The sequence below is a fragment of the Heterocephalus glaber genome, unplaced genomic scaffold (genome assembly GCF_053883595.1).
Source record: "Heterocephalus glaber isolate CG9 unplaced genomic scaffold, H.glaber_assembly_v1.0 deba00001497, whole genome shotgun sequence".
Taxonomy (NCBI): Eukaryota; Metazoa; Chordata; class Mammalia; order Rodentia; family Bathyergidae; genus Heterocephalus; species Heterocephalus glaber.
In genome coordinates, this window is record NW_028258320.1 from 44,342,448 (window position 1) to 44,370,342 (window position 27,895).

At 38.2% G+C, this 27,895-nt stretch overlaps 1 protein-coding gene across 1 annotated transcript in view; it reads left to right on the forward strand.

Annotated features, from left to right (window-relative positions):
• Window positions 1-19,573, forward strand: part of LOC101708592 (cytochrome P450 2C55) — a 53,803-nt gene extending 34,230 nt beyond the window's left edge. The window contains exons 8-9 of the mRNA XM_004838543.4: window positions 16,364-16,505; window positions 18,231-19,573. Coding sequence (XP_004838600.1) covers window positions 16,364-16,505; window positions 18,231-18,412 — 324 coding nt within the window. The 3' untranslated portion in view covers window positions 18,413-19,573. The remainder of the gene's footprint in view (window positions 1-16,363; window positions 16,506-18,230) is intronic.
• Window positions 19,574-27,895: the final 8,322 nt, after the last annotated feature.

Sequence of the window (27,895 nt, forward strand, 5' to 3'; positions counted from 1 at the left end):
TTTCTGGAATCTTAACAATTATATGCCTTTGTGTAGATTTTATTTTTTGATCAAGGCTCTTTAGAGTCCTATATGCCTCACTTATCTGTATGTCAAGTTCTTTTCCCCTGCTTGGGAAGTATTTTGCCATTACTTCTGTGAAGAGTTTTTTTTAATGTCATCTGCACTCTCTCCTTTTTCTTCTTTGACTCCAATCAGTCTTATGTTCTTCTTCTTTGCATTGTCTAGCAGCTGCTGGATTGATTTCTCGTGTTCCCTTACAATTTTGAAGCAATTTTTCTTTTCCTGGTCATTGGTTGCAATCTTATCTTCTATATCTGAAATCCTGTCCTCACATTGGCTCATTGTGCTGTGTAGACTTTCAATGGAGTTTTTAATGTTCTGGAAATCTATTTGCATCTGTTTTATGGATTCCATTTGTTTTCTATGTTGGGATTCCATCATGTTCCTCAGCTCCTCTCTAGATTTATTAATCATGTCTTGCACTAGGAGCACAATCTCTGATGTTACCTGAGAAATTATTTCTGATTTCATTTTTTCCAGATCTCCTTTTGTTGCCATTTCAGTGGGTCCAGGTGGTTGAGTATCAGAGTGTTCTGTCTCATTTCCCTTTGGGGTTGCTGTAGGTGATCTGGAAGTCTGGTTTTGAGACTTATTTACATGTCTTCTCATTTCAACTGGGGGTGGGGGGGCCTGTGCTGTTGGCTCCCGCATGGCTGATCTCTTCTGAACTGGGAGAGGTGAGACAGGGGCTGGGGGCAGTGGGACAGATGGTGGCCCAGAGGCCCCTTCCTCTGTGCCAGGAGCGGTTGGACAGTGGCCCAGAAGCCCCTTCCTCTAGGCCAGGAGTGGCGGGCTGGATGGTGGCCCAGATGCCCCTTCCTCTGGGCCGGGAGCAGTGGGATGGTGGCTCAGAAGCCCCTACCTCTGGGCTGGGAGCAGCAGGATGGATGGTGGCCTGGACACCCCTTCCTCTAGGCTGGGAGTGGCGGGACAGATGGGGGCTCAAAACCCCCTTCCTCTGGGCATGGAGTGGTGGGAAAGTGGCTCTGAAGTCCCTTCCTCTGGGCCAGGAGTGGCTGGACAGATCCCAACAGCATTTATTAAAGAGGTTATCTTTCCTTCAGTGAGGATGGTTGCCTCCTTTGTCAAAGGTGAGGTGGCTGAGTATGTGTGGAATTGTTTCTGCATCTTCTATTATAGTCCACTGATCCGTGGGTCTGTTTCTTTGCCAGTACCATGCTGTTTTTATCACAGTGGCTTTGTAGTATAGTTTCAAGTTGGGAGTTGTGATACCCCCTGCCATGTCTTTGTTGCCTAAAATTGCTTTAGCTATTCTAGGTCTCTTCTGGTTCCAAATTAATTTTTGGATTGTTTTCTCTAGTTCCATGAAATATACTGTTGGGATTTCAATAGGGATTGCAGTGAATCCGTATAGCAGTTTTGGAAGTATGGCCATTTTCACTATATTTGGTTCTTCCTACCCAGAAACAAGGGATGTCTTTCCATTTTCTTATATCCTCTTCGATTTCTTTTTTCTGAGTGTTGTGGTTCTCAATGTAGAGGCCTTTTGTCTCCTTCGTTAGATTGATTCCTACATATTTCATTTGTTTGGATGCTATGGTGAAAGGGATTGCTTCCTAAATTTCTCTCTCAGTGAGTCTGTTATTTTTGTACAAGAAGGCTATTGACTTTTGAGTGTTTACCTTGTCTCCAGCTACTCTACTGAATCTATCAATTAAGTGTAGAAGTCTTTTGGTGGAGTTTTTTGGGTCTTCTATGTAGAGTATCATATCGTCAGCAAATAATGACAGTTTAACTTCTTCCTTTTCTATCTTTATTGCTTTTATTTCTTTCTCTTGTCTAATTGCTGTGCCCAATGTTGCCAAAACTATATTGAACAGGAGTTTTGATAGTGGACATCATTGTCTTGTTCCTGATTTTGGCATGAAGGTTTTCAGTTTTTGATCATTTAGTTTGATGTTGGCTGTTGCTTTTTCATAGCTAGCCTTTATCAAGTTGAGATAAAGACCATTTATTCCAATTTTCTGCAGGGCTTTTCTCATGATTGGGTGTTGAATTTTGTTGAATGCTTTTTCTGCATTTATTGAGATGTTCACATGGTTTTTGTCCTTGACTCTGTCAATATAGTATATTACATTTATTCATTTACGTATGTTGAACCATCCTTGCATCCCTGGGATAAATCTGACTTGGGTATACAATCTTTATGACCCTCTGTATTTTGTTTACCAGTATCTTATTGAGGATTTTTGCATCTATGTTCATTAGGGAGATTTGCCTGTAGTTCTCTTTTTTGGTTTTGTCTTTCCCTGGTTTTGCAATCAAAGTAATACTTGCTTCTGGAATGAATTTGGAAGTATTGCTTCCCTTTCAATTTCATTGAAAAGTTTAAAGAGTAGTGGCAATAGTTCTTCTCTAAATGTTTTGTAGAATTCAGCAGTGATGTCTTCAGAACCTGGGCTTTTCTTTGTTGGTAGATTTTTAATTACATTTTCATTTTCACTGATTTTAATTGGGGTGTTTAGAATTTTTATATCTTCTTCATTTCACTTCGGTAATTCATATGTATCTAGAAATTCGTCCAGTTCTTCTGTGTTTTCCATTTTATTAGAGTACAGGTTCTGAAAGTAGATAATGATGATCCTCTGGATTTCTGCTAGATCTGTTGTGACTTTTTCATTCCTAATTGCATGTATTTGAGCCTTTTGTTTCCTCTTTTGGACAAGGTTGGTTAAGGGTGTATGAGTTTTATTTATTCTTTTTAAAAACCAACTCTTTGATTCATTGATTTTTTTGTATTGTTTTCTTAGTCTCCATTGCATTGATTTCTGCTCTGATCTTTATAATTTTCTCCCTTTTAGGAGATTTGGGCTTGTCTTGCTTTTCTTTTCCAGGAGCTTAAGGTTCAGCATTCAGTTGTTTATTTGAGCTCACTCTGTTTTTCTAATGTGGGCATTCACTGCTAGGAATTTCCCTCTTTTTTTTTTTTTTTGGTACCCGGGATTGAACTTGGGTCCTTGCACTTATGCAGCAGGCAGCAAAAGCACTGAGCTAAATCCCCAGACCAAATTTTCCTCTTAGAATTCCTTTCATTGTGTCCCATAGATTCCTGTATGTCGTATTGGCATTGTCATTTATTCCTAAAAACTGTCTAATTTCTTTAATTTCCTCTGTGACCCATTGGTTATTCAGGAGATTGTTATTCAGTTTCCATGTGTTTGTGAAGTTTTTGCAGTTTCTTATGCTATTGATCTCCAGTTTAATTGCACTATAGTCTGATATATACATAGGATAACTTTAATTCCTTTGCATGTACTTAAACATGTTCTGTGAACTACTATGTGGTCTATTTTGAAAAATGACCCATGCACAGCTGAAAAGAATGTATATTTTGATTTTGTGATGTGGAATATTCTGTAGATGTTTATTAAGTCCATTTGTTCAAAAGCTTGGTTCCATTCTATTATTTTGTTGTTGATTTTTGTCTAGATGATCTGTCTATTTGGGACAGTGGGGTATTAAGTTCCCTTACTACTATTGCATTAGTCCTTATTTGGTTTTTCATGTCCCCTAATACTTGTTTTGTATAACTGGGGGCATTAGTATTTAGTGCATTTATATTTATGTTTGTCATCGTTTCCTCTTGGATTGTTTGCTTTACAGAGATGTAGTGACCTTCTTTGTCTCCCTTAATTAGTTTTGGTTTGAAATTTACTTTGTTTGCAAATAAGATAGCTACTCCCTCTTTTTCTGGGTTCATGTCACATGGAGAACTGTTTTCCATCCTTTTACTTTCAGTCTATGAGTTTCTTATTGAACTAGGTGCATTACTTGTATACAGCATATTGTTGGATTTTGCTTCTTAATCCATTCTGCCAGTCTGTTTCTTTTGATTTGTGAATTGAGGCCATTAACATTGATGTTTATAACTGATATATATTGACTTATCATTGTCATGTTATTTTCCTGTTGTTGGTTCTTTTTTATTTTCCTCCCTCTCCCTTTAATTTCTTGCCTTGCCTGGTGGATTTGCTCTGTTGGGCCTCATGCAGTTGTGACCTATGTTGTCTTTTTCTAGGATATTGGTTAGAATTGTTTGGAGTGTTGGTTTAGAGTTCATGAAATTTCTCAGCTGTTCTTTGTCATGGAAGTATCTTATTTCCCTATCAATTTTGAAAGATAGTTTTGCAGGATATATCAGTCTAGGTTGGAAGTTGTTTTCTTTTAGGGCTTGAAATACCTCATTCCAGCCTCTCCTTGACTTGAGGGTTTGTGTTGAAGAGTCTGCTGTGATTCTGATGGGCTTTTCTTTGCATGTGCTTTCTTCCTTTTCTATAACTGCTTGTAGTATTTTGTTCTTCTGTTGGATTTCCAGTATCTTGGTTATTATGTGTCTAGGTGTAGAGTTTTTTTGATCATGGCTAGTTGGAGTCCTATATGCTTCATTTATCTTTATGTGAAATTCTTTTGCTCTTTTTGGGATATTTTCTGTTATTAATTCTGTCAACAGTTTTTTAAAAATATGATTTATACTTTCTCCTGCATTTTCATGGACTCCTATCAGTCTTATATTATTCTTTGCATCATCTAGAAACTGTTGCATCAATATCCCATGGTTCCTTACTGTTTTTAAGAGATCTCTCTTTTCATGGTCACTGACTGCCATCCTGTCTTCTATATCTGATATTGGGTTTTCAGATTGCCTTAGACTGGTGTGTATGCTCTCAATAGAGTTTTTAATCTCCTGGATATCTGTTCAAATCTGTTTCATGGATTCCATTTCTTTCCTATGTTGGGCATTCATGGTTTCCATTTCTTTCCTATATTAGTCGTTCATGGTTTCCATTTCTTTCCTATGTTGGGCATTCATGGTTTCTATGATGGTCCTGAAATCATCTATTATTTAATCTGTTTCTGTTCTAGAGTCTCTAATCATGTCTTTCATTCTGCTCACCATTTCTGTAGTTATCGGGGAGATTATTTCTGTTTTGATTTTTTCTAGAGCCTCATTCATCTGTTTTGTTACTTCCCGTACTATCAGTTCAGGGTGTCCAGGTGGTTGATTATCAGACCTTTCCACCTCATTTCCACCAGAATTTTCCTTTGGTGAGCTAGGATTCTGCATTTGTGCCTTGCTTAAATGTCTTCTCATTTCTATTTTTGTTGTTGGTACTGTCCTTGGTTTAATTCCTGGGTTGATACTTTGATATTGTTTATTGTAAGTGTCTTTGTTGCTTGTGTTTTGAAGCCTTACAGAATGATTGTTTCTCAGAGGTGTCTTCCAGATATAGCTGGTCTTTATGTCTTGAGTCTCTAATGACTCTGAGGCTATCTCACTTTCATTATACCGGGAAGAACAACTGATTAGATCAATCACAACACCTTACCCCAAGTGATACCAACACAATAGCATGAGGCACAGCTTAGAAAACAACAATTTGTGGGCCAGGGATTTAGCTCAGTGGTTCGGCTGCCTGCCTTGCAAGAGCAAGGTCCTGAGTTCGATCCCTGGTAGCCACCCCCGCCAAAAAAACCCAAACAAAAAACAAAAAAACAACAATTTGTGGTAGTTACTGATCTATCATCTTTAACTGTGAGAATTAAATCAAAATCAAGAACCAACACAAAATATGTTTATAGTGAATAAACTCTTCAATATAGCAACTTTACCCTTCAGGATGGGAACTTAGAAGGAGTTGGGGAGGGAAGGATAGATAGGTAGGATAGGGAAAGGTTAGTAGTGTGGCCAGAGGACAGAGGAAGCTCGCACGACCTCTAGGAAACTGTTGAAAACAAGAGGAAAAGACAGAATGAAGCAACAAAGATGAGAACAGAACAACCTAAAACCAATAGGGAGGGTAGAAACTGTATTTACTTTCCTTTAAAACTAATGATAATGGAGAGAAGTAAAAAGAGAAGAAATGAAAAAGAAAGACAAAATCTGCATTGGGGCCAAAACAGGAACAAAAAGGGAGATGAAAAGCAATGTGGGAGAGCAAGAGAGCGAGAGTGAGAGAGTGACAGACAGAAAGAAAAGAAGAAAAAAAGAAAGAAAAAAAGAAAGAGAAAAAAAAATTTGAAAAGAGTAGAAAAAATTAAAAATAAGAGAAAAAAATAAGAATTTTGAGAATAACAAATAAAGAATAAAAATGAAGGGTCTCCTTCAGGGAATGTCTCTGCTGTCACAAAAGATAATGTGGACGGCAGTGTGTAGATATAAGTCAATTAGTCTCAGCAAGCCAGGAGCAGACCTGTGAGATTCATGCTGATTTCTGGCTGCAAGTCCCAAGTTGAGCTCCCTGCCCTCCTGTAGGGTTGAACTCTGCAAGGTTCTACTGCAGGTTCCAGCTGCCCTTCCCCTTAAGATAGTCCAGGTTCTGATGGGAGGTCATGATCCCTCCAGTTTACCCACTATGATGGTCTAGTGTGCCTTTATTGCAGATATTCTCTTCATTTTTCTAGTAGGCTTCAGTTTTCATCAAAGAGCCTGAGAGAGGCCCTCTTTCTGTTGTTCACTTCTGCTCTGTCTTCTGGAGATCAGGTCAATGGCCTTTATGACCCGCTGTGCCTCTGCAGTGTGGAACCAGGTACCACCGCAGCCAGGAGGCCAGAGGTGCAGGTGGTGGTGGTGGTGCTGCAGGCGGAGGCTGGGTGGGGGCAGGGGCGGCAGCCCCAGCTCCACGTGGCTGAAGTCCTCACCCATCTGCTCCTACTTTACTTTTTATTTAAATTAAATTAATTTTTAAACTGATACATAGAACTACAAAAACTGTACATATTACTCGGGTACTGTGTGATGTTCAGATGCATATACACATTTTGTGATCTTTAAAACAGTTAAAAAATATCTACAGGGTGTCTGGTCTAGAATCAAATAAAAGTAGATCAAGGACTTAGATATAGGAACAGAAACATTGAATCTGCTGGGAGAAAAATATTGGCAGAACTCTTGAAGACTTAGGCATAGGCAAAGAGTACTTGAACAGAACTTCAGTTACACAGGATATAATACCATTGCTATGGAGAAGTGAGACAGCTCAGCATTGCCGCCAAGTGTTACAGCTCTGTGTTATAGCCAGCTGTTACAGCCAAGTTGTTTTGGCTATTTGAAAGTCTCTAGTGGTGAAGAAGTTGAATGGCACTCAGAGAAATGGAGGAATTCTTTATTATGCTGATGGACTCAGGAGTTAGTACTCTGAAGTCTGAGCCCTGAATAGAAATGCAAGCACCCTTATATAGAGATCTTTGGTGGTATGTGTAGGGGTGAGCCCACCTACTGGGAGATTATGCTCATTGAGAAGGATGGACAGAGTTAACAACATTTTTGAAACCTTAAGTACAAACGTCCTGCAGCACAAACAGTTACATTGCTTGAACAGAATGTTTTGATCCATTGGGCAGGAACACTGTTATGTTGTTTGAACAGAACATCCTATGGCAAAAATACAGGGAAGGGTTGGCAACAGACAAAGGCCTGGTCTGTTGCACATTATTTATATATCACCATGAATCAACAAAGGGGATTATATCAAGTCAAAAAGCTTCTGTACAGAAAAGGAAGCAACCAGTAGAATGAAGAGACAAATTACAGAATGGGAAAACATTTTTCTAGCTGTTCCTCAGATAGAGGACTAATATCTAGAATACATAAAAAACTAATGCTAATGTGTATGTATGTGTCCAAAAATTAGTTCATTTCTTCTAGATTATTAAGCTTGCTCTATGGTCTGATAATATGTTTGGGATAATTTTAATTCTTTTGTATTTATTTAAGCAAGCTTAATGGCTTTGTTGCAGAATCCAAGAGACAGGAGAGAACAATGGGAAACAGGAGGATTTATTTAGGTGTACACCATCTCAGTCAGACTTCTGCCCAAAAAAGACTAAGTATTAAAGAAAAGATGTAGCTAGTGAGTTTACATAAACAGGACAAGGGGAGACAGTTTTGTAATTTAGCCTTGAAAGAAGACAGAGCCCTGTGAATCTTATGAGAACAAGATGAGATAAACTTGTTCACAGGACATAGTTGCCAATTTTACCTGTACCAGAACAGGGAGTTATAGCTACAGGGATATGGGGTGGGGGTGTGATCCTGGGCAGGGACTGACCAAGAATGGGAAAAACTTGTTTTCCTTTAAATCCTGCTTCAGCCTATCATGTAGCCTATTTTGGAGAAAGTTCTGTGCTGCTGAGAAGAATGTGTATTCTGTGGTTGTTGGATACAACACTCTGTAAATATCTGTTAAATCCATTTGTTGAAAGGTGTGGTTCAACTCCATCTTAGTTACTTTTCTTGTTGCTGGGACAAAATATCCAACACTCATAAGTTAAGGGAGGAAAGGTTTATTTAGCTCACAGTTTGTAGAGGGTTCAGTCCATAATTCGCTGACTCCAAGGTAGGGTGGCATGGCAGACAGGAATTGCAGAGGACAAACAGTTCATGGTGGGCAGAAAGTAGCAAAGCAATCAAGCAAGGGACCTTAACAGCATCTTTCTGACCCTTTTATATTGTATCTAGGCTACCAGGATTAGGGCTGTACCAAACCAATCAGTGGACTGATTTTAGTAATTACATACCCTTTATCCCAGCATCACACACTCAAGATCCAGCCACCTCTGAAAAAGCCCCATCTATGACTTCATGAGGCTTTAGAGGGACATCTAGATACAAGCCATAACAAACTCTGATTTTTTTGTTGATTTTTAAATATTTTAGTTTATATAATGTTTATATTCCTTATGGGAACTTGGTACATGTACATAACACATCTTAATTCCTTTTTTAAATCTTCCTTTCCTTTCCTCCCTCTCCTCTCCATTTTCCATCTATCCCTTGATCTCCTTCCCTTTTTTTTGTACTTGTTTGCAGTACATAATATTTACATTCCTTGTGTAGAATTGGTACATATACATAACACATCCCAATTCCTTTTTTCCTATCCATTATCCCTTCCCTCCTTTTCTCTTCCCTCCATTTCTTGATCTCCTTCTCCTTTTAGAATGATCTATTTCCCTAATTTCTATTTTCTGTATTTTATTTTGCTATTTATTTATTATTTATTTTCTTTTTTTTTCTTTTGGTATCGGGGATCAAACTCAGGACCTTGTGCTTGCGAGGCAGGCATGGTGCCACTGAGCTAAATCCCCAGCTCCTTGCTCTTTATTTTTGCTCTGAGTTTCTCATATAAGAGAAAAAATACATAAATTCATGTAACCACCAAAACAGCCAATATATAAAACATTTCCATCTTTTTCAAATTTCCTTCATGTTCCTTTGGAATCAATGCTTTTCTATTACTTGTAGCCCCCAATAACCATTGATTTTATTTTTAGACTTATAATTTACCTTCTCAAGATTGCAAATAATGAGATGTGATGTTAATGGAATAATTTATAATCAATATCAGTCTTTTCTCTGGCTTTTTTAGTGGCAGAATGTGTGTAAGATTCATTCTTGTTATTCTACTTTAGTTTGTTTTTATTTGTGAGGAGGATTCCAAAATAAGGAGAACCACATATTGTTTATCTGTTCCCTAGTTGATGGGTATTCAAATTATTTTTAGTTTTTGACTATTTTAATAGAGGTGCTATGAACATTTGCATACAGTTTCCTATGTGGAGATAAATTTCCATTTCTATTAATAATACCTAGGGTTAGGATTGTTGCTTAAATGTTAATCTTTTGTCACACCACCAGTTTTTTTAGTATGGCTGTGCCATTTTACATTGCCATTAGCAATGTATGACTGTCCCAGTTGCTGCAGATGTTCTCCACACTTTTTCACTGGTTGTCTTTCTGTATTTTGGCCACTATAGTTGTTGGGTAATGATATCACATTTTGTTTTAACTCTCGTTTTCTTGGCAAATAAAAATGGTTTGCTTTTTCTCAAGTGTTGATAGTCCATTCATTTATCTCCTTTGATTCTATGCTCAAATTATATAGTCACTGGGGCTGGGGAGTTAGCTCAGTGGTTCCGGCACCTGCCTTGCAAGCGCAAGGTCCTGAGTTCAATTCCCAGTACCAAAAAAAAAAAAAAGAAAAAAAAGAAAAAGAAATTATATAGTCATTTTTATTGGGGTATGGTATGGTTTGTGTTTAGATGTCCTGCCCCTCAAAGCCTCATGCAGAGGAGGTGGGACTTTCTTTTTCAGGGGTAGTTGAATCTGGAATGTGTGATGCTTGGGTTAAAGGTGTGTGATTATCAAACCGATATACGTGAATGATTAGTTTGGCACCATCCAAATCCCAGTAGTGTGAATAAGATAAAAGGGTCAGGAAGATGCTGTTAAACTCTCTTGTTACCTTGCTACCTTGTGTGTGCCATAATGTTTCTGCTCTGCCATGCTTGTTTGTCATCCCTGCTTTGGAGTCGGCTGGTTATGGACTGAAACTTCTATTAACTGTAAGCCAGATAACCCCCCCTTTTAATTTTTGGTGCTGGGTATTTTGTCTTAGCAACAAGAGAATAGTAACTAACACAGGGTGCTTAGATTTTTATTTTTAATTGTTGATCTTTACATTTTATATAAAAATTCTTTATGATAAGTTTTACAAAAATTTACTCCTAGGCTGTGCTTTTTTCTTTTAATATAACTTTTGATTCCTTAAAATCTCTCTCAAGAAGTTTTAAATTTTTATAGAGCCCAACTTGTCAATGATTTAATTTGTGCCTTCTAATGTTTCTTCATATATAAAATATTATTTGCCAGCCCAAAGTCTCAAATACTCTTAAGTATTCTTCTAAATATCTTACAGTTTTACCTGTTACATATGGGTCCACATTTTATTAAAAGATCATTTTAACTTATAGTGTGAAGTAATGTTTATCATTCTTTTCTTCATGGATATTCAACCATCTCACCCTTTTTGATAAAAACATATATGCTTTTGTAACGTAGACTCATATATTGTTTGTTTGAAAATATACCAAGTAACAATTTAAAGAACTAATAAGTTAAATTGTTTTAAAACAAAATTATATGCTCAAGTTTTAAAACTCTGAGATATAGAATTTCTCTCTAACTTTGAATTGAAAAATTTAAAATATAAATTATATTTTAAAAGAATGTGTGTGAATAGACAGAAAATAAATATATCATATATAAAATGCATATATATAAATATATTTCTAGCTATCTTATCTAATCTATCACACTTCACACCTAAATACTTCTGTTTATATCTTCCAAGAATAAAGACTTCCTTTTTTTTTTCCCCATTAACTTTGTTGGTACATTTTAGGTATACAATACAGTTACATTCATCATTGGGATCTTGTACCATTACATGAGTCTCTTGGTTCTTATTTTTTCCCATTCCCTTGCCCTCCCTTCACCCCCTCCACCCTTTCCTATTTGCAAAGACCTCGTTTCCATTATTTTCCTTTTCTCATATTTTTTCCTTTCCCTTTTTTCCGTTCCCCTACCCCTCCCACCCAATTCCCCTGCTCTTTTAGACCTTTTCTTCCTGTTACACAATATCAGTTATACATTTTTTAAATTACAGTATTAAGATCTAGGAGACATTACCACAGATTTTACAGAATTTAAAAGGATATAGAAAGCATATTACAAAAATCTTTTTTGAAATAAATTTGACAAGTTCTAAGAAGTAACTTAGAAGACAAATTAATGAAACTAACTCTGGAGGAAATATAAAATTTGAATAGCACCTATTAAAGAAAGTATATTCCTAGCTTGAAAACCTACCTATATGACAACAACAAGCTCATAAACATTTTAACTGATAAATTATATCAAACAATTAAAGCAGAAAAAAGAAGGAACACTTCTCCCATCATTTTAGGAACTCAACATTGTGCTAATCCTAAAACTGGATAAAGATAATAGAAGCAAAAAGTATGAACAGAGATAGAAATTTGTTTAACAAAACAAACTCTTAGAAGTCAGATCTGGCAGTATGTAGAAAGTGGTTTTGTTATAGGGATGGCAGTGTTGTTTCAGCATTGGAAGATCCACCCCTAAAAGTAATCATTTTAACAGAGGAAAGGAGAAAGCCATATGATCTGGTCACTAGTTGGAGAAAGAGTATTGGACTAAATTCTATAGCTATTCATGGTAAAAGCTATGAGGAGACTAGAAGTAGAACAGAACCTTCTCAACAGATCAAAGACATGTACTCCACACTTCCAACAAAAACTCCTTCTATTGATGGAGATGATACAATGCTTTTTCCCTAAAGTGGGGAACAAGGGCATATGTGCCTACTCTTCATCTGTCCATTAGACTTTGAAACATAGGTCTAAACCAAAATAGTCTGGCAATAAAATGACACGACTAGGATAGGATTGGCACGGCAGAAGCAAAATCTTTATATGTAGATGAAATGATCACCTACAGAGAAAATACTAAGAAATCTCTAGGAGCCCCTAGAACTTGTACTTGAATTTAGCAGGATTAGAAGACACAAGGTATATATAAAAATTCAGGTCTGTGTATACTTGCTATAAATGAAGAACTGGATATTGAAATTTTAAAGTTATGTAGGAGTACAAAGGACCCAGAAAAGCCAAAAACAAAAACAAAAACAATGTTGGAAGATGTTTAGCACCCAATTTTAAGACTTCTTCTAAAGCTACAGTAATCAAGGCAGTGTTGGTATAAGGAAAGACATATAGATCATTGGAATAAAACAGAATCTAGAAATAGAACCACACGTATATGATCCACTGAGTTTTGAAAGATTATTTAACATTAGCATTTTATAGAATATAAACTTGATTCAAGAGCTGAGGAAGAGACAGTGTCTTTAGCAAACGGCACTAGAACACCTGGTATCCGTATATAAAAAATTAACCTCAACCCTTTTTTTCCATACATGAAAATAACTTGAAGGGATCTATGAACCTAAATAAGAAAGCCTAAAAGTATAAAACTTTAAGAAGAAATTATAAGGGAAAATATTTATGAATTCAGGGTAGGCAAGTACTACCTAGGATACAAAAACCATGATGTATAAAAGAAAATAAATTGAGATTCCATCAAACTTTAGAACTTTAAATGACATCATTAAAATGAAAAGTAGTCCTTAAACAGACCATATTTACAATGCATATAACCTATGACCAGAATATATAAAGAATTCTTAGAGCTCATTAATAGACAACCCAATTAAAATGTAGACATAAAAAGATGATAAATAGCCAGTATAGCACAAGGAATGGTGTGCAATTCTAGAATCAGAAAAATACTAATCACTACAATAATAAGATTGAATTATACACTCAGGGAGATGAAGTCAAAAGTTTTAAAAGCCTTGTCATGACTTTTTCTTTTTGTTGGATTCTCCCCCTTTGCATTTAATTTGTCATGACCAATGGATTCCTTCTGCTGGGTTTCCTGGGATTGTGATCCTCCCTGTCTTTTCCTAGGGTATTGTCTAAAATTTTTTGGAGTGCCAGTTTGGTATTCATGAAGTTCCTGAGGTGCTCTTTATCATGAAAGCATCTTATTTCTCCATCAATTTTGAAAGATAGTTTCACAGGGTACATCAATCTGGGTTGGAGGCTGTTTTCCTTTAGGGCTTGAAATACATCACTCCAAGCTCTTCTTGCCTTGAGGGTTGGCATTGAGACGTCTGCTGTGATTCTGATGGGCTTTCCTTTGTATGTGATTTGTTTCTTTTCTCTCACTACTTGTAGAATTTTTTTCTTGTGTTGGGTTTCTGGAATCCTAACTATTATATGCCTATGTGTAGATTTTTTTTGATTAAGGTTAGCTGGAGTCTCATATGCCTCACTTCTCTGTATGTCAAGTACTTTTCCCCTCCTTGGGAAGTCTTCTGCCATCACTTCTGTGAAGAGTTTTTTTATGTCATCTGCACTCTCTCCTCTTTCTTCATTGACTCCAATCAGTCTTATGTTATTCTTCTTTGCATCGTCTAGCAGCTGTTGGATTGATTTCTTTTGTTCCCTTACAATTTTAAAGCAATTTTTCTTTTCCTCCTCACTAATTGCAATCTTATCTTCTATATGTGAAATTCTATCCTCACATTGGTTCATTGTGCTGTGCAGACTTTTGATGGAGTTTTTAATCTCCTGGAAATCTGTTTGTATCTGTTTTATGGATTCCATTTGTTTCCTATGTTGGGATTCCATCATGTTCCTCAGCTCCTCTATTTTTTTATCTGTGTCGTCTCTAGATTTATTAATCATGTCTTGCACCATGAGCACAATCTTTGCTGTTATCTGAGTAATTATTTCTGATTTCATTTTTCCCAGATCCTCTTTTGTTGCCAGTTCAGAGAGTCCAGGTGGTTGAGTATCAGATTGTTTCATCTCATTTCCCTTTGGGGTTGCTGTAGGTGATCTGGAAGTCTGCTTTCATGGCTTGTTCATGTGTCTTCTCATTTCCACGGTGGGGCGGGGGGAGTGCTTCTGCCGCCCACGCGGCTCACCTTCTGTGCCCTAGGAGCTTGGGATGGCAGCAGGGGAGCTTCCTTCTGGGTGCTGGGACCAGCTGAGCGTCACTGCCCTAGGAGCCTGGGATGGAGGCGGGGAGCTTCCTTCCGAGTGCTGGGACGGGCTGAGCTTCACTGCCCTAAGACTTCCTTTTTAAAAAATTAAGTTTATTGATTCAATTTAAATATACATAATGATCACATTCATCACAGGGAATTTGTACCTGTACATGATATATCTTGATTCTTCTTTTTTTCCCATTCCCTTCCCCTCCCTTCAACCCCCGTTCGTCTCCTTATTTACAAAAGCTTTGTTTCCATTTTATCCTTTTCTCCTTTTTTTTCCCTTCTTTTCTCTTACTTCCTTTCCCCTGCCCCCTTCCCTAGTTCTCTTTCTCATTTGAACATTTTCTTCCTCTTTCACAATATCTGTTATACATTTTGGTCTTTATTTACAGTTTCATTTTCTCACACCAGAGAGACAGTGATAATGCGATATTTACATATGTGGTATGTGATTTCTTTCACTTAAGAGTATGGTCTCAAGGTGCATCCATTTACCTAGAAATGTCTCAAGTTTATCCTTCTTTATGGTTGAATAGTATTCTCATTGTGTTAAAAAACCACAAAAAAGACTTTCTGCAACACAGCAGTAACTGCAGTTACATTCGAGAAATTATCAATGGAATAATATGACAGTCTATAATTATATTTTTCTAGTTATCCTAAAACATTTATAGAATTTTGGAGAACTTCTCATAATGCAATAAAGAAACAAATCTGGTTATCTTGTCCCTTTAGCTCTCTTAAATCAAGAATGTTTACTTTTCCTTTGTGTCATTTTGATATACTGAAACATTTGAAGAGTTGAAGCCCCTGACATGTAAAACCTTCCTCTGTCTGGTTTTGTGTGAATGTTTTCCAGGAGATTAGATTCCAGTTATGTGTTTTGGGCAAGAATATAAATACATATGTTATGTATGTCCCACTTCATGATATTGTGCCTAGGGCCATGTAATTTCACTTTGTTCCATTATTAGCGATGCTTAAGATAGCACTTATTAAGGAGTTGTCTTCTAGATCTCTCCATTGTTGGATTTCTGTTTTTCAAAAGCAATTAATTAAAAAAATTGATGGTCCTTTAAGACATTGTAAATATTATTTTCCAGTTTTCTCAAAGTTTTAACATTGATGGATGATGCTTGCTAAAAGTTGATGACTTTAGCTGTACTGTTGGGCAATGACTTCTAAGTTTCTTTTCTTTTCTTTTTTGTACTGGGGATCGAACTCAGGTCCTTGGGCTTGCGAGTCAGGTGGCAGAACCATTGAGCTAAATCCCCGGGCCTCTAAGTTTCTTTTCTGTTTTAGGATTCATCTGTAATAATAAATTTTCCCATTTTTTAAATTAAGAGAAACACATTTCATTTCAGTGATGAACAATAACTGTCAGTGTACTTGTTGATATCATTCCCCTAAATCATCTGTAAATAGATCCAACTTCCACTTTAAAAAGCCCCAAATGAAAGAATTCTAAAAACTCCTAACTTTTCAAGGGTGAGTGAAGGTTTCTATTTTAAGCCATAATCCACATACAAAATATATAAAACCTGAAATGATGAAATAGAGCAACAGGTGTGATAGGCACCAGTTCCCAGCTTGATAATAGAGCATATTCTGAAAATTTTGTACCAAAATTCCCAAGATCTCAGTGTTTGAACTGCTAATGGAGGTCACCTTTCATAGTCACTGCTCCTGGCTTTAAACTTGTGTTTGCTATTACTTGGTCTGTCTGTCTGGAAGTGTTATACTTTTCTTCGGATAAGAGCTTCCTCATTCATAAATTAGAAATTGGTCTAGACCAGTTCCAACATTTCTATCCACTCAACTTCTTTATAACTCCACTCATCTGTCATTTCCAGGGCACAAATTTAATAACATCTCTGACTTCTGTGCTGCATGATGACCAAGAATTCTCCAATCCAGAGATATTTGATCCTGGCCACTTTCTGGATGAGAATAGCAACTTTAAGAAAAGTGACTACTTCATGCCTTTCTCAATAGGTAATGGAAATTTATTTCCATATGTACTTTTGGGGACAAAATAAGGTTTTAGGATCAGATGCAACTTACATAGTGCCTCCTCTGTTGCTGGTACATTTGCTCTTTGTATACCATCAGGAGCACAACTCCATTACCCATACACTTTCCCTGATCATGATATATCCTCATTATTTGGAAAAATTAGTGGGGCTTTGCAAAATATCTGACCTGGTCTTCAATTCTAATTGGGAAAGCTAGCGGATAAGTCAATTGAACTCTGTCTCTGGATATGTCTTCGAGCTACCCAGGAGTTCCTCTTAAAAGTGAAATTCATTTAGACTTTCCTTTGTTGTATGGCAAAAATAATCTAAGTCTACCCTTTGGGTGTCTGTCCTGTGGTGTCCCTCACTCCCAGACTGAGCTGGGTGGATGCAAGTATCCTAGAGCATGTATGTGTTCCCTCCTGAGTTAGGGAAGAGTAAAGAGAGTCAGTAATCCAAGGGGACTAGCACAAATTGCTGAGGAGGACAGAAGCAGAAGTTGTTTGAGTTTTGCTTTTTTATACCCTGACACATTCTAACAGGCGAAAGGACAGTGAAGGTGACTCATAGTAGGTTTGGAGCAAGGAAAGAAGTGATGGGAAGGGCACTTCACAGGTGGCAGTAGGGTACAGGAGAGGCCATTTTCTGTAGATGCAGGAGTCAGACTCTGCCAAAAAACCTCCAAAACCAAACCAAACCAAAAACCTCAAAAGACAGCAGGCTGAGAAAAATTTTGGGAATGTGAAAGGACATTCTGAAGTGATTCCAGAGCACACTGACGTATCTTCACTTGTGATCGTGCATCTTGAACATTCAGCTCACTGTTAAATTGTGCATGCTGAGAATCTAGACATGGAGTTGCCTTCATTTTTTGCTATAGCTTTGATGTGTATGTTGGGCCTGGTACTGTACATATCAAGATGTCAAGAAATGAGCCCTTCTTTTAAGGAACTCATTTTGCCAGGAATGAAAAAAATAACAGAATGATATTCAAAGTGGTCCATGTTTCTGAGGGTGAGATTCTGTTTCATGGGGGGATTATAATGATTACAGAAAGGAAATGGCCTAGGACATACACCTGTAAGGAAGAATAAGAGCAGTGGTTTTTAGCCAAATGGAACAGCATGAGATGAAGCTGGAAATTTCATGGTGCTGGAGACTGAAGAAGAGGGGCTATGCCCAGATCTTAAAGGAAAGAGTGTGAGAAATGGAAGGATGAGATTGAACACCAGAGAGGGAACAGGATGTGAAAGACCAGGTTAAGGTAATTGCACCTTGTCTCATAAGACAGACAGGAGAGCCATTTAAAGTTTTAAACTGAAAGAATGACATGTGTAGGCAGCTGACTTTGAAGATATAGTAGGGAAAAATAATCTATGGCTGAGTATTGTCCAGAAAGGTGCAAAGAGAAACATTCTTCCTGCTGGCCAGTGGACAGGATGTGAGTTTTTTTTTTAGAAAAAGAGTTTTGAAAACTTGAAATGTCAAAAATAGCAGTTATAATGTGAATAGGCATTGAAATTGTGACAAGTCTGATTACATGAGCTATAAAGTAGAAAGCAAATGTATTCTTCTATGTATTTGTCTATCCAACAACCTCATATTTTACATACCCATAAATTAGTTAATGTATCTTTTTTTGTTATATTTCAGAACCTAATGTTTAAGGGGAGAATCCTGTATGTTTTTGTTTTTTTTTTTTCAGGAAAACGGATGTGTGTGGGAGAGGGCCTGGCTCGCATGGAGCTGTTTTTGTTCTTGACCACCATTCTACAGAATTTTAACCTGAAATCCTTGGTTGATACAAAGGACATTGAAACCATCCCAATTGCCAATACATTTGGCCATGTGCCACCTTTGTACGAGATCTGTTTTATTCCTGTCTGAAGAGTGGCACAATGCTTTGGGTACTGCTGTGCTGACACCTGCAACTTTGCCTCAATAGGGGCATAATCCATCTCTTTCCCATCATCATGGATACCATCCCTCAGCTCTCCTTTTACATTTTTCCAATCCCTCATAATCCAATGAACATCCATTCCTTGGTAAGGAAAATATTATGGTCACTACACAAATATATCTACAATCCTCTATGCTCTGTAAAAATTGTATTAACATCACAAGTGCTAATACTTACCTTATGACAGGTTATGAAAATGATCTCATTATTAAGTAACAAAATAATTAATTATGACAATTAAAAGCCATTATTAATTGTTGTGAGTAAAAAGTATAGTTAATTGCTGGGTGATGTGTCAGACTTTCCTTTTTTTGCACATAACATAGGTAAGAAATTAGTCTCAGTAGTTATGCTGTTCCTCATAATGATCTGCGTAGAAAGGGCCCAAGAATAAGGCAGAAAAGCTGTATTGGTCGAATGTCTCTTAGAGTTATGGGAGATTTGGATTTGAAAGACAGAAACTATGTCCAAGAGCAGCTATGACTGTATGGAAACATTGAGGAGTCAGCTGTAGGGAGGGTAAATATTAGGTGTTAGTATATCTTATGCCTCTGCTTTGGTGTTAATATCAACAGAAAATAAATATTTGGGATATTCTTTTTGTTTTAAGTTTCCAACTTAGAGTATGAATTTATGTGTACATATTGTTAATAAGGTGATCTGTTATTCTTTTCTCCCTAAACAACAACAAAATCCTTGGAAACATCCACCTAGTCCTATTATTTTTCTACTTTTTATCACCTGTTTTACACTCAATATAAGTGTTATGACAATTTGATGCTGTGACCCTAAAATCCTGCCATTTCTAGTGCATAGACAACCAAACATTTTGTACACATATCAAATTCTGGTAATCTTTTTTCCTATCCTCTGGTCTTGAAGTGTATGAAACACTAAAGATATCATCCATTAAGGTTTCCTCAGATCATCTCCCAGAGAAAAGCATATTTTGGCATGTGTTTGTGAGATAACACATCCAAATCTATGCATAAATACATACTTACACATAACTGTGTACATGGTATATATTCACATATACATGTTATTATGTACATATACATCTCATATTAAAAGTGGTTCTTAAAATATTGAGTTCTGTCTTGATCACTTTCTTATCACTGGGGCAAAATACCTGATGTACACAACTTAAAAGATGAGAGGTTTACTTTGGCTCATAGTTTCAGTGTGTGCTTAGCAGGCTCCAAGTTAGAAATGGCATAGTGGAAGAGCTTGGGCAAAGGACAGCTGGTTATTCATGGTAGCCAGGAAGCAGAGTGAAAGGAGTGGCCAGGGACAAGAATATACCCTTCTAGGTCATGATCCCAGTGACCCACCTGTTCCAACTGGGCCCCGTCTATTAACACATAATGCTCTTGGGGATTATTTCAGATCTAAACCATAACATCTCCCCTTGGCCCACAAAAGACTCATGTTAATCTCATTATGCAGTTAGTCCAACTCTAAGAGTTACCAAAGTCTTAACAGTTCTGGCATTATTGAAAAGTTCCAAATCTCTTCTGAGACTCAAAGCAAATTCTTAGCTGTTAGCCTCTTTAAAAATAAGAAAGAAACTTAAATACTTCCCACATACAATGGGACAGGGTAAACATTCCTATTCCAAAAGGGAGAAATAGGGGGATAGAAAGGAATTGAACCAAAGCAAGACCAAAACCTCACAAGGCAAACATTAAATGTACCTTTATCTATCACCTTAGGCAAGTTTTGGCAAGATGAGAACCCCAAAGGCCTTGAGTTCCCCTGCCCACATTGCTTTGTTGGTTGTAGACCTCATGGGCTTCCTGTGGGAGTGGTTCCTTTCACTGCTTGAAACTTTCCTCGGCTGATGTTCCACATTCCTGGCATCTCCAACTTTCTAGGATCTCCACTGCCCCTTTGACTTTACTCTCAGAGCTTCATGCACTACCCTCATAGGGGCAAACTGTGTAGACTCCCAGATCTTATGAAATCTGATCAGAAGCCTCCATGACCCCATAAGCCTTGCATTCTTCTTCCCTGTAAAATCAACACCACATGGATGATTCCAAAGGTATGCAGCAACCTCAAGCAGTAGTCTTATCCCCTTGGACCATGGCTGCACTAGCCTCCAAGTGCCTGGATGGCTGAGTACAATGAAACAAGTACTGGGGAATCAATTCCCAGGTGTCCCTTCTGAAGAAGGGGGTCCAGGGGATCTCTTCTCAAATGAAAAGTTTACAGTTTTGTACCTCTGAGCCTGTGAAGGGTGACATCTTGCTGATTCTTCAGATGACTTTAAATCATCTTTCCTATAGTCTTGATGCAAAACACTTGGCTTCTTTTTTTTCTTTTTGGTACCAGGGATTGAACTTAGGACCTTGCGCTTGTGAGGCAGGTGCCACCAGAGCTAAATCCCCAGCCCACTTGGCTTCTTTTTAATGTAAACCTTTACAGAAACTATGCTGTCCTTTGCCGAAACACTGGCACTTTCTTCCTGACAAAACTACAAACTTTTCAAATCATTCAGCTTTGCTGTTTGCTCCTGATTTTAGATCTGACTAGAAGCAGCTATCAGTACTCATGCCACAGCCTGAACATTGGGATGGCTTGAAATTTTCTCCACTAGATTAATTACTCTGCTGCTCTTAACTTCTATCTCCTGCAAAATCTTAAGATATGGGCAAAATGAAGACAAAGTTTTTGCTATAATGAAATACACATGGCTCCTAGTCCAGTTTCCAATAAAGTATTCATTCTCAATTGAAACGTCCTTAGCCTTGCCTTAGCAGGTCAAATTCCTATCAGCATTCTAGTCTTCTGAGCTCTGACTAGAATCTCTCTTTAATCTCTGCTCACAGCAATCTAGGAATTTTCTAGCCCACTTCTCTAAACTTTTCCAAACTCCTCTTGTAACCAAATTCCAAATGCTTCTAAATGTGTTCAGGTATAGTCACAGCAATGACCCCACTTCTCTGGTGCCAGTTTTATAGCCACTGCCTCATACAGGGACAAAAGACCTGATATCTGCAACTTTAAGGAGGAGAAGTATATTTTGATTCATTTTAAGTCCATGGTCATAAGGATTCAGGGCAGAAGGGGCATGGTGAAAAGGGCTGGGTATATGACAGCTGCACATCCCATGGTGGCAGGAAGAAGAGTAGAAAGAAGGAGCTGGGGACAAGAATACATACTTCCAGGTAATGCCCCCAGTGACCTGTCTCTTCTGATCAGGCCTCACATCCAAACACATGAGACTTCTGTGGGACATTTTAGATCTGATCCGTAACTGGTTCACGTTTTATGTATTGGTTTATAAGTTGCTATTTTCTACTTAACATAATGCCAGGAAAACTTCAAAGGTAATTAAAGTAGAGGCATGGAAGATAATTTGATTGTATATATTATAAAAAGGAAGAAATAGTAATGGCTCTTAAACATGAAAATAGCTTAAAAAGAACAAGTACAAATTAAAACTACATTAAATTCCTTTAAACCTTTCTGATTGGAAAACTAAAAATGTTTTTTAAATAAGCATTTAATTAGGATTTCATTAGTATTTAATATTGCTTCTTCAATTCCAAAATGTTAAATTTTCACTTCTTAGATATTTTAAAGTACAATATTAAGTTTATACAAAATGAGCAATTAAGCAAACACCATTATTTCACATTCTTCAAAAATACAAATTCATATTTATTCTTTTTTGGATTTGGAGGTTTCTTCCTTTGGAAGTACTGAACCTGTAACATTTTCATATCACTCAGTGGAAATCTGTTGTTCCCAAGTTTCACACTTAAATAAATTTGATAGACTTTTACATAATCCAAATAAAAGTTTTGAGATTTTAAAAACTGTCACCAAGACTACCAGCCAATGATTAGTGTGTGTCAAAAAAGGCTCTCGGGGTCTCTTGCCTTTCCTAGCTAGAAGATTTCTGCCAGAGACTCAACAAAAACCTGTTTCTAGCCACCTTCTGGAAAGAAACTAGACTAGCTACCTTGAACTCTGACCCCACCCCCATTTCTCCAAAACACAACAAAAGATGTAGACTGTTGAGTCAAATAGCCTTTGAGAGGCCTGAGAACATGAGAGGAAAACGCCAAGAGAAGCCTCTGACTTGGCATCACTACAAGGACAACAAAGATATTGCAAAAAACACCCCTGGGTTTTTATGAAAAAATTTTCCCATAAGAAAAAGTAGAAACTGCATTGAGCTGAGAAGGTGACAGTATCAACCAATTTTTGGCCCAGTGGGCACACCACCAAAAGGGTAGTGTGTGGTTTTAAACCTCATTTCCAATAATAAAAAAAAGCTTGTACTATGTACATCTTGACATAAAGGTCCAGTTCAATTTGCACTTTTCAATGCAGATTGAGAAGCCCTCTTGATCAAGAATAGCAGTGAGAAATGCCCAGACTGATCATTAGCATCCCCAAAGGGCATGAGAAGAAACAAGGACCCTTCCCCTCTCCCCCTCGCAAGAATATGCAAGAAGAAACAGGCTGAATAGACTGACCGATCAGAAATACACATTACTGGGTTTTACTGCCAACCCTGCACCCCTACATGTTAAGGAATGGACAGTTTTCCATCTATGTCCAGCAGAACCACTTGCACATAGCATCTGTGGAAATCTTTCTGCTTTGTTGAAGTGTATTTAAAACTTCTGTAGTCTAGAGCCTGAAAATTAATTGAAGATTAAATGGCAGGAGGAGGGAAAAGGAATAAAGTTAATAAAACAGATTATTAGTAGCTTTGTTAATGGAGGCTGGAAGCCTTTTTTCTTAGAACCTCTTGGAGAGGGAACAAGAAGTGGTGAAAAAGGGCCTCAACACTCAGCTGGAGAAAACAACACCCACAGCAGTTCTTCCGAGAGCCTGTGGGGGCGCCCTGGGGCACACGGGGAAGGCTTGCATAGTTTGAGCAGTTGTTGAGGATGAAAAATAGTGTTTCCCTACAGACAGCCTCCTAAGGGCACAGGCTGAGGGAGCAGAAAAACACGACCAGGCCAGGGCCGCATGTGACAATGACCATCAAGCTACAAATAATGCACCAAGACAAGTGCTTTCTTTTCACACCTTAATTTAACTTCTTATTCTGAGCAAAAAATAAAACTTTGTGGAAAGTATATGTATATATGCATATATATACACACAACAGAAATTGCAGCAATTGGATTAAAGATAAAATAACCTAAAATGCTTTTTATTTTATTATTTCTTTAATATACCAATATGAAGTTCTGCAAACTTGTCCCTCTGGACATATTCAACATTATACAAAGTCTCTCAAGAAAACCCACCTACCCTCATTATCCTCATCAGCCCACTGTCTTGAACCTGAAAATGACTCTCCAATCTACTGACTCTCCCAGAGGTGGTGTTGAGCAGCCTCTTGCCTTTCTACCCAGAGAAGGATTCACCTCTCAAGGACTCTCCTGGGGTTTGTACCATAATCTCCTCAAGGCGGGTAAAATTCAATAAATGACACCCCTCCTGCTACCAAACTAGTGAGGCCCGCATGAGACTGGCCAGACCCTGTCAGGGAAGACTGAGCCATTTCCCTCAGTGTCCCACCCACCTACCTGAGAAGGGCCCAGTTCACAAGGGCAGTTTGGTGGCACCTGCTAGTTTCCTTATCACCTCCTCCTAAGTCCACAGACTCCTCTTCTTGGTGCCGACTAGCACCCTAGGAGGGGCAGTCTAACTGGAGTTGCTAGTGGGAGCCAAAGTATAGGACTATAGGGTGAAAATTGTTATGGTTACCATGGGGAGAAGAAAAGGCTGATTCTACCTTCTAGAATTACTCAAGGTTCATTTCTGGGTTTGGGAAACCACACTTTTCATGAAAGTTTTTCTACCTCCAGTGTAGCCAGGGAACCTCTCCTAGCCAAGGTCCTTGACACTGGAGCCCAAGGTTGTGGGAGAAGGATGGGAAGGGAAGGAGCATGGGAAGGGATGGAAGGAAGGTCTGCCTACCCTGTGGAATAAACCTGTACTGCTAAGCATTTGAAGCATGCTCCTGGGGTGCTTCCTGGTCAAATCTGATAGTCTCTTTTGTAATCCAAACCACCCACAAAAGGCAGATGCTTCACCTTCCTCAATAAGAAAAATCTTATCAGTCTAAATACTGTTTTAAGATGCATCTTCACCACCTTTGTGGAGAGTGGAAAAGCCAGTGACCTGAGAAGGGCTCACCGTAAGGACAGTAACCAAGAAGCAACATTTAACCCCTAGATGCTTCATCTGCTCTCTGGACCCCCTGCTTTCCACCTCATGTCCTAGGAACCAGAATCACAGGTCATCAGAGGATGGACATGTGGGAAGGTCGTAACTACCATCTGCCACAAGCTAACTTTGGAGTTCCATCCACTGCTTTCATGTCCAAGTTCAAGGCTTCGTATTGGTGTAAGGCCTAGAGAGAGCCAGGACAGCCCTCACTTGCACTTGGTTTCCCAGGGAGAGTGGCCCACTGTGGTAGTAGGAGATGCCTTATCAAAGTCTGCTGAGATCAGTGGTTGCCAAAATCCACCAGTCTTTGGGGGCAGAGAGTACAAAAGTTTAAAAAGAAATTGGGCACCTGCCTTGCAAGCGGAGGGACCCTAGTTCGATCCCCGGTACCAAAAAAAAAAAAAACAACCAAAGAAAACATGGCACAAATATAGAAATGCAGAGCAATGGAACTGAATTGAGGCTTCAGAAACAATCTCAGGCACCTCAGCCACCTGATCTTTGACAACAGAACCAAAAATATACTCTGGAGAAAAGGCAGCCTTTTTAACAAATGGTACTGGGAAAAATGACTATCCACACGCAGAAAAAAATGAATCTAGATCCTGTACTAAAATCAAATCAAAATTGATCAAAGACCTAGATATAAAAACAGAAACACTGCATATGAACAAGAAAGGAAATAATAAAATGATCATTATTTGCAGATGATATGATACTTTACATAGGAGACCCCCACAAACTCTAACAAAAGACTCCTAGTCTAGTTCTAGACTATAGTTTGCATATATCCCCAGGAGAGGGATTGCTGGGGAAAGCATATGGTAGTTATAAGTTTTTAAAAATATATTAATTGGTACATTTTAGGTATACAATACATTTACATTTATCATTGGGTGTTTGTACCTGAACATGATGTATCTTAGTTCTTATTTTTTCTCCCGTTACCTATGTGCTCTTCACCCCCACCAGCCTTCCCTATTTACATAGACTTTGTTTCCATTTTTTTTCTTTCTCATAATTTTCCCTTTCCTTTCTTCCCTTTCCCCTTCCCCTCTTGCCACCCCTCCACCTTTGGACCTTTTCCTATCTCAAATTATCAGTTATTCATTTTAATCATTTTCATCCTTATTTACACTTTCAGTTTCTCACACTAGAGGTAGTTATAATTTTAATTTTTTGAGAGCCTCCATGTTATTTTCCATAATGATCATGCTAATTTACATTCATACCAATGGTGTAACACACTCCCTTTTCTCCACATTATTGCCAGTGCTTGTTACAGCTTTTCTTTTTGATAGTGACCATTCTTACACTGAGGAGGCAAGATCTCACTGTGGTTTGGATTTGCATTTATATAGTGATGTTGAACATTTTTGCATGTAATTAAGCAGGGATTGTCTGGGGGTATCATGAATGGATGAGGTTGAGGGCATATACTTCCAAGAGCTCATAACTACATATTATGTTAATTACTCAGTGTAAGAGTTCCTGGAAAAGGTGAGTGGTATTCATCTTGAACTTTAAACCAATTAGAGATAAGGCCCATATTTACTACTTCTTTACTTATAAACAGTCTAAGTTAATCAAACTTGTTTGTCCTTTTACTCTGTATGGTTGAATTTAAATAAAAAAAGCAAAAAGCTTTTAATGAAACTTTCAATATATAGTCCTCTCTTCTTCCTAATGCTCAAAATCAAGGGACCTCGGAAGGTGTGTTTGGTTAAATGTAAGACATCTGGCATCATTTGCAGCACTGCAACACCTTTAGTCTCAGTTGTGCAATTACTTCTGTTTCTTTAGTCAGGATCTTTGCAGATTCCAAAGTTGTATAAGAACACATCAAAGTAGACAAGTTTTGTTAAGATCTCATTCAATATTTGAAGAAATCAGTAGCACAAATATATTTTGATTGTTGCTTACAAAATAAAATTTACAATCCAAAAAAAAAAAAAAAGAAATCAGTTCTCCTGTCTAAACTTCTAGAATGAGAAATCAGCTGTTTGCATTTAAGCCCATTTCTTCTCATGGCAGTAACAGCAGTACCAAAACTACCCTCTTGTTCAAGCTTTTCCCTGTAAATCCTTGCTAAAGGCAGAGTCTCTGGCTCCAAGGTAAGTAATGTGCATCCCAGGTAAGCTCAGAGCCAGAGAGGGACCAGTGCAGATCTCTCACTGGATGGCTCTCACTGCGTTGTTTATGGAAACCTGCTCCTTGCTGGAGGTAGGGAAAGAGTTCTTGACAGAGGCCTATTCCACATTCTGAGCCATGCCTAGTTTCTGCACTTGGTGAGGCCTCATGACTACATTAAGCAGCCAGGTGAGGGAAACTTTCCATTCTAGTGTGCACTGTATTTTATGTTTTCAGAGGCAATGACTTGGAGCCAAACGCAGACAGATGGATATAATTCTACACACACACACACACACACACACACATTTTCCTATAACACAACTTAATGAAACATTCCAAATGAGACAACTTTATTGGAACATTTCAGGCTTTTTAGTGGAAGGAGAATATTTTGTTTTACCCTGAGTAGAAAATCATCATTTTTTCTTCCTTTTTGTTTAGAAAGCACATGACTGAGTTGAACAAGTCATATTCTTGTTTGCACTGTGCTAGGCTGTATGCAAAATGCAGAGGAGGAGTGGAGATGGAAAGGGGCAACCAAAAGCCTGGCTAGAACCTAGAACCAGAAATCTGGCCTACCAGTTACCCACTACCTCCTACAAGCTCCCTTCAATCTGCCCCTTCTACTAAGAAGAAAGATGTAGCTCTTTTGCTCTGAAGAAGAAAACAGGACTCAAAGGAGGGCAGCCCACTGGCTGGAAACTGGCCCTAAGACACATGTTCACTCTAGGACAAAACAAACAAGGAAAGCTCACTGTGACCTGCAAGCTCTGGGAAGCAGTTCAGAGAACCAAAGAGGCAAAGGCTGTGATTGTGCTGCCAGAGCAGTGGTGGTGAACCTGCGGCACACATACTGTAGCCAGGTGTTTCAGAGCTATCACTGAAAGCTCTACAAGGATTGCCATCGCTGTGCTAGAGCCTGCCCTGCACACATACCATCAACAGACAGCAGTCAACAACCTGCCTAGGACCCCTGAAGAACCAGATTGTCCCCACATCTGGCGGGCCAGGCTTTGAGCTGTGGTCTGTGCAGAGTAGGCTACAGGACAGCCTGCAGATCCATCCTGAGC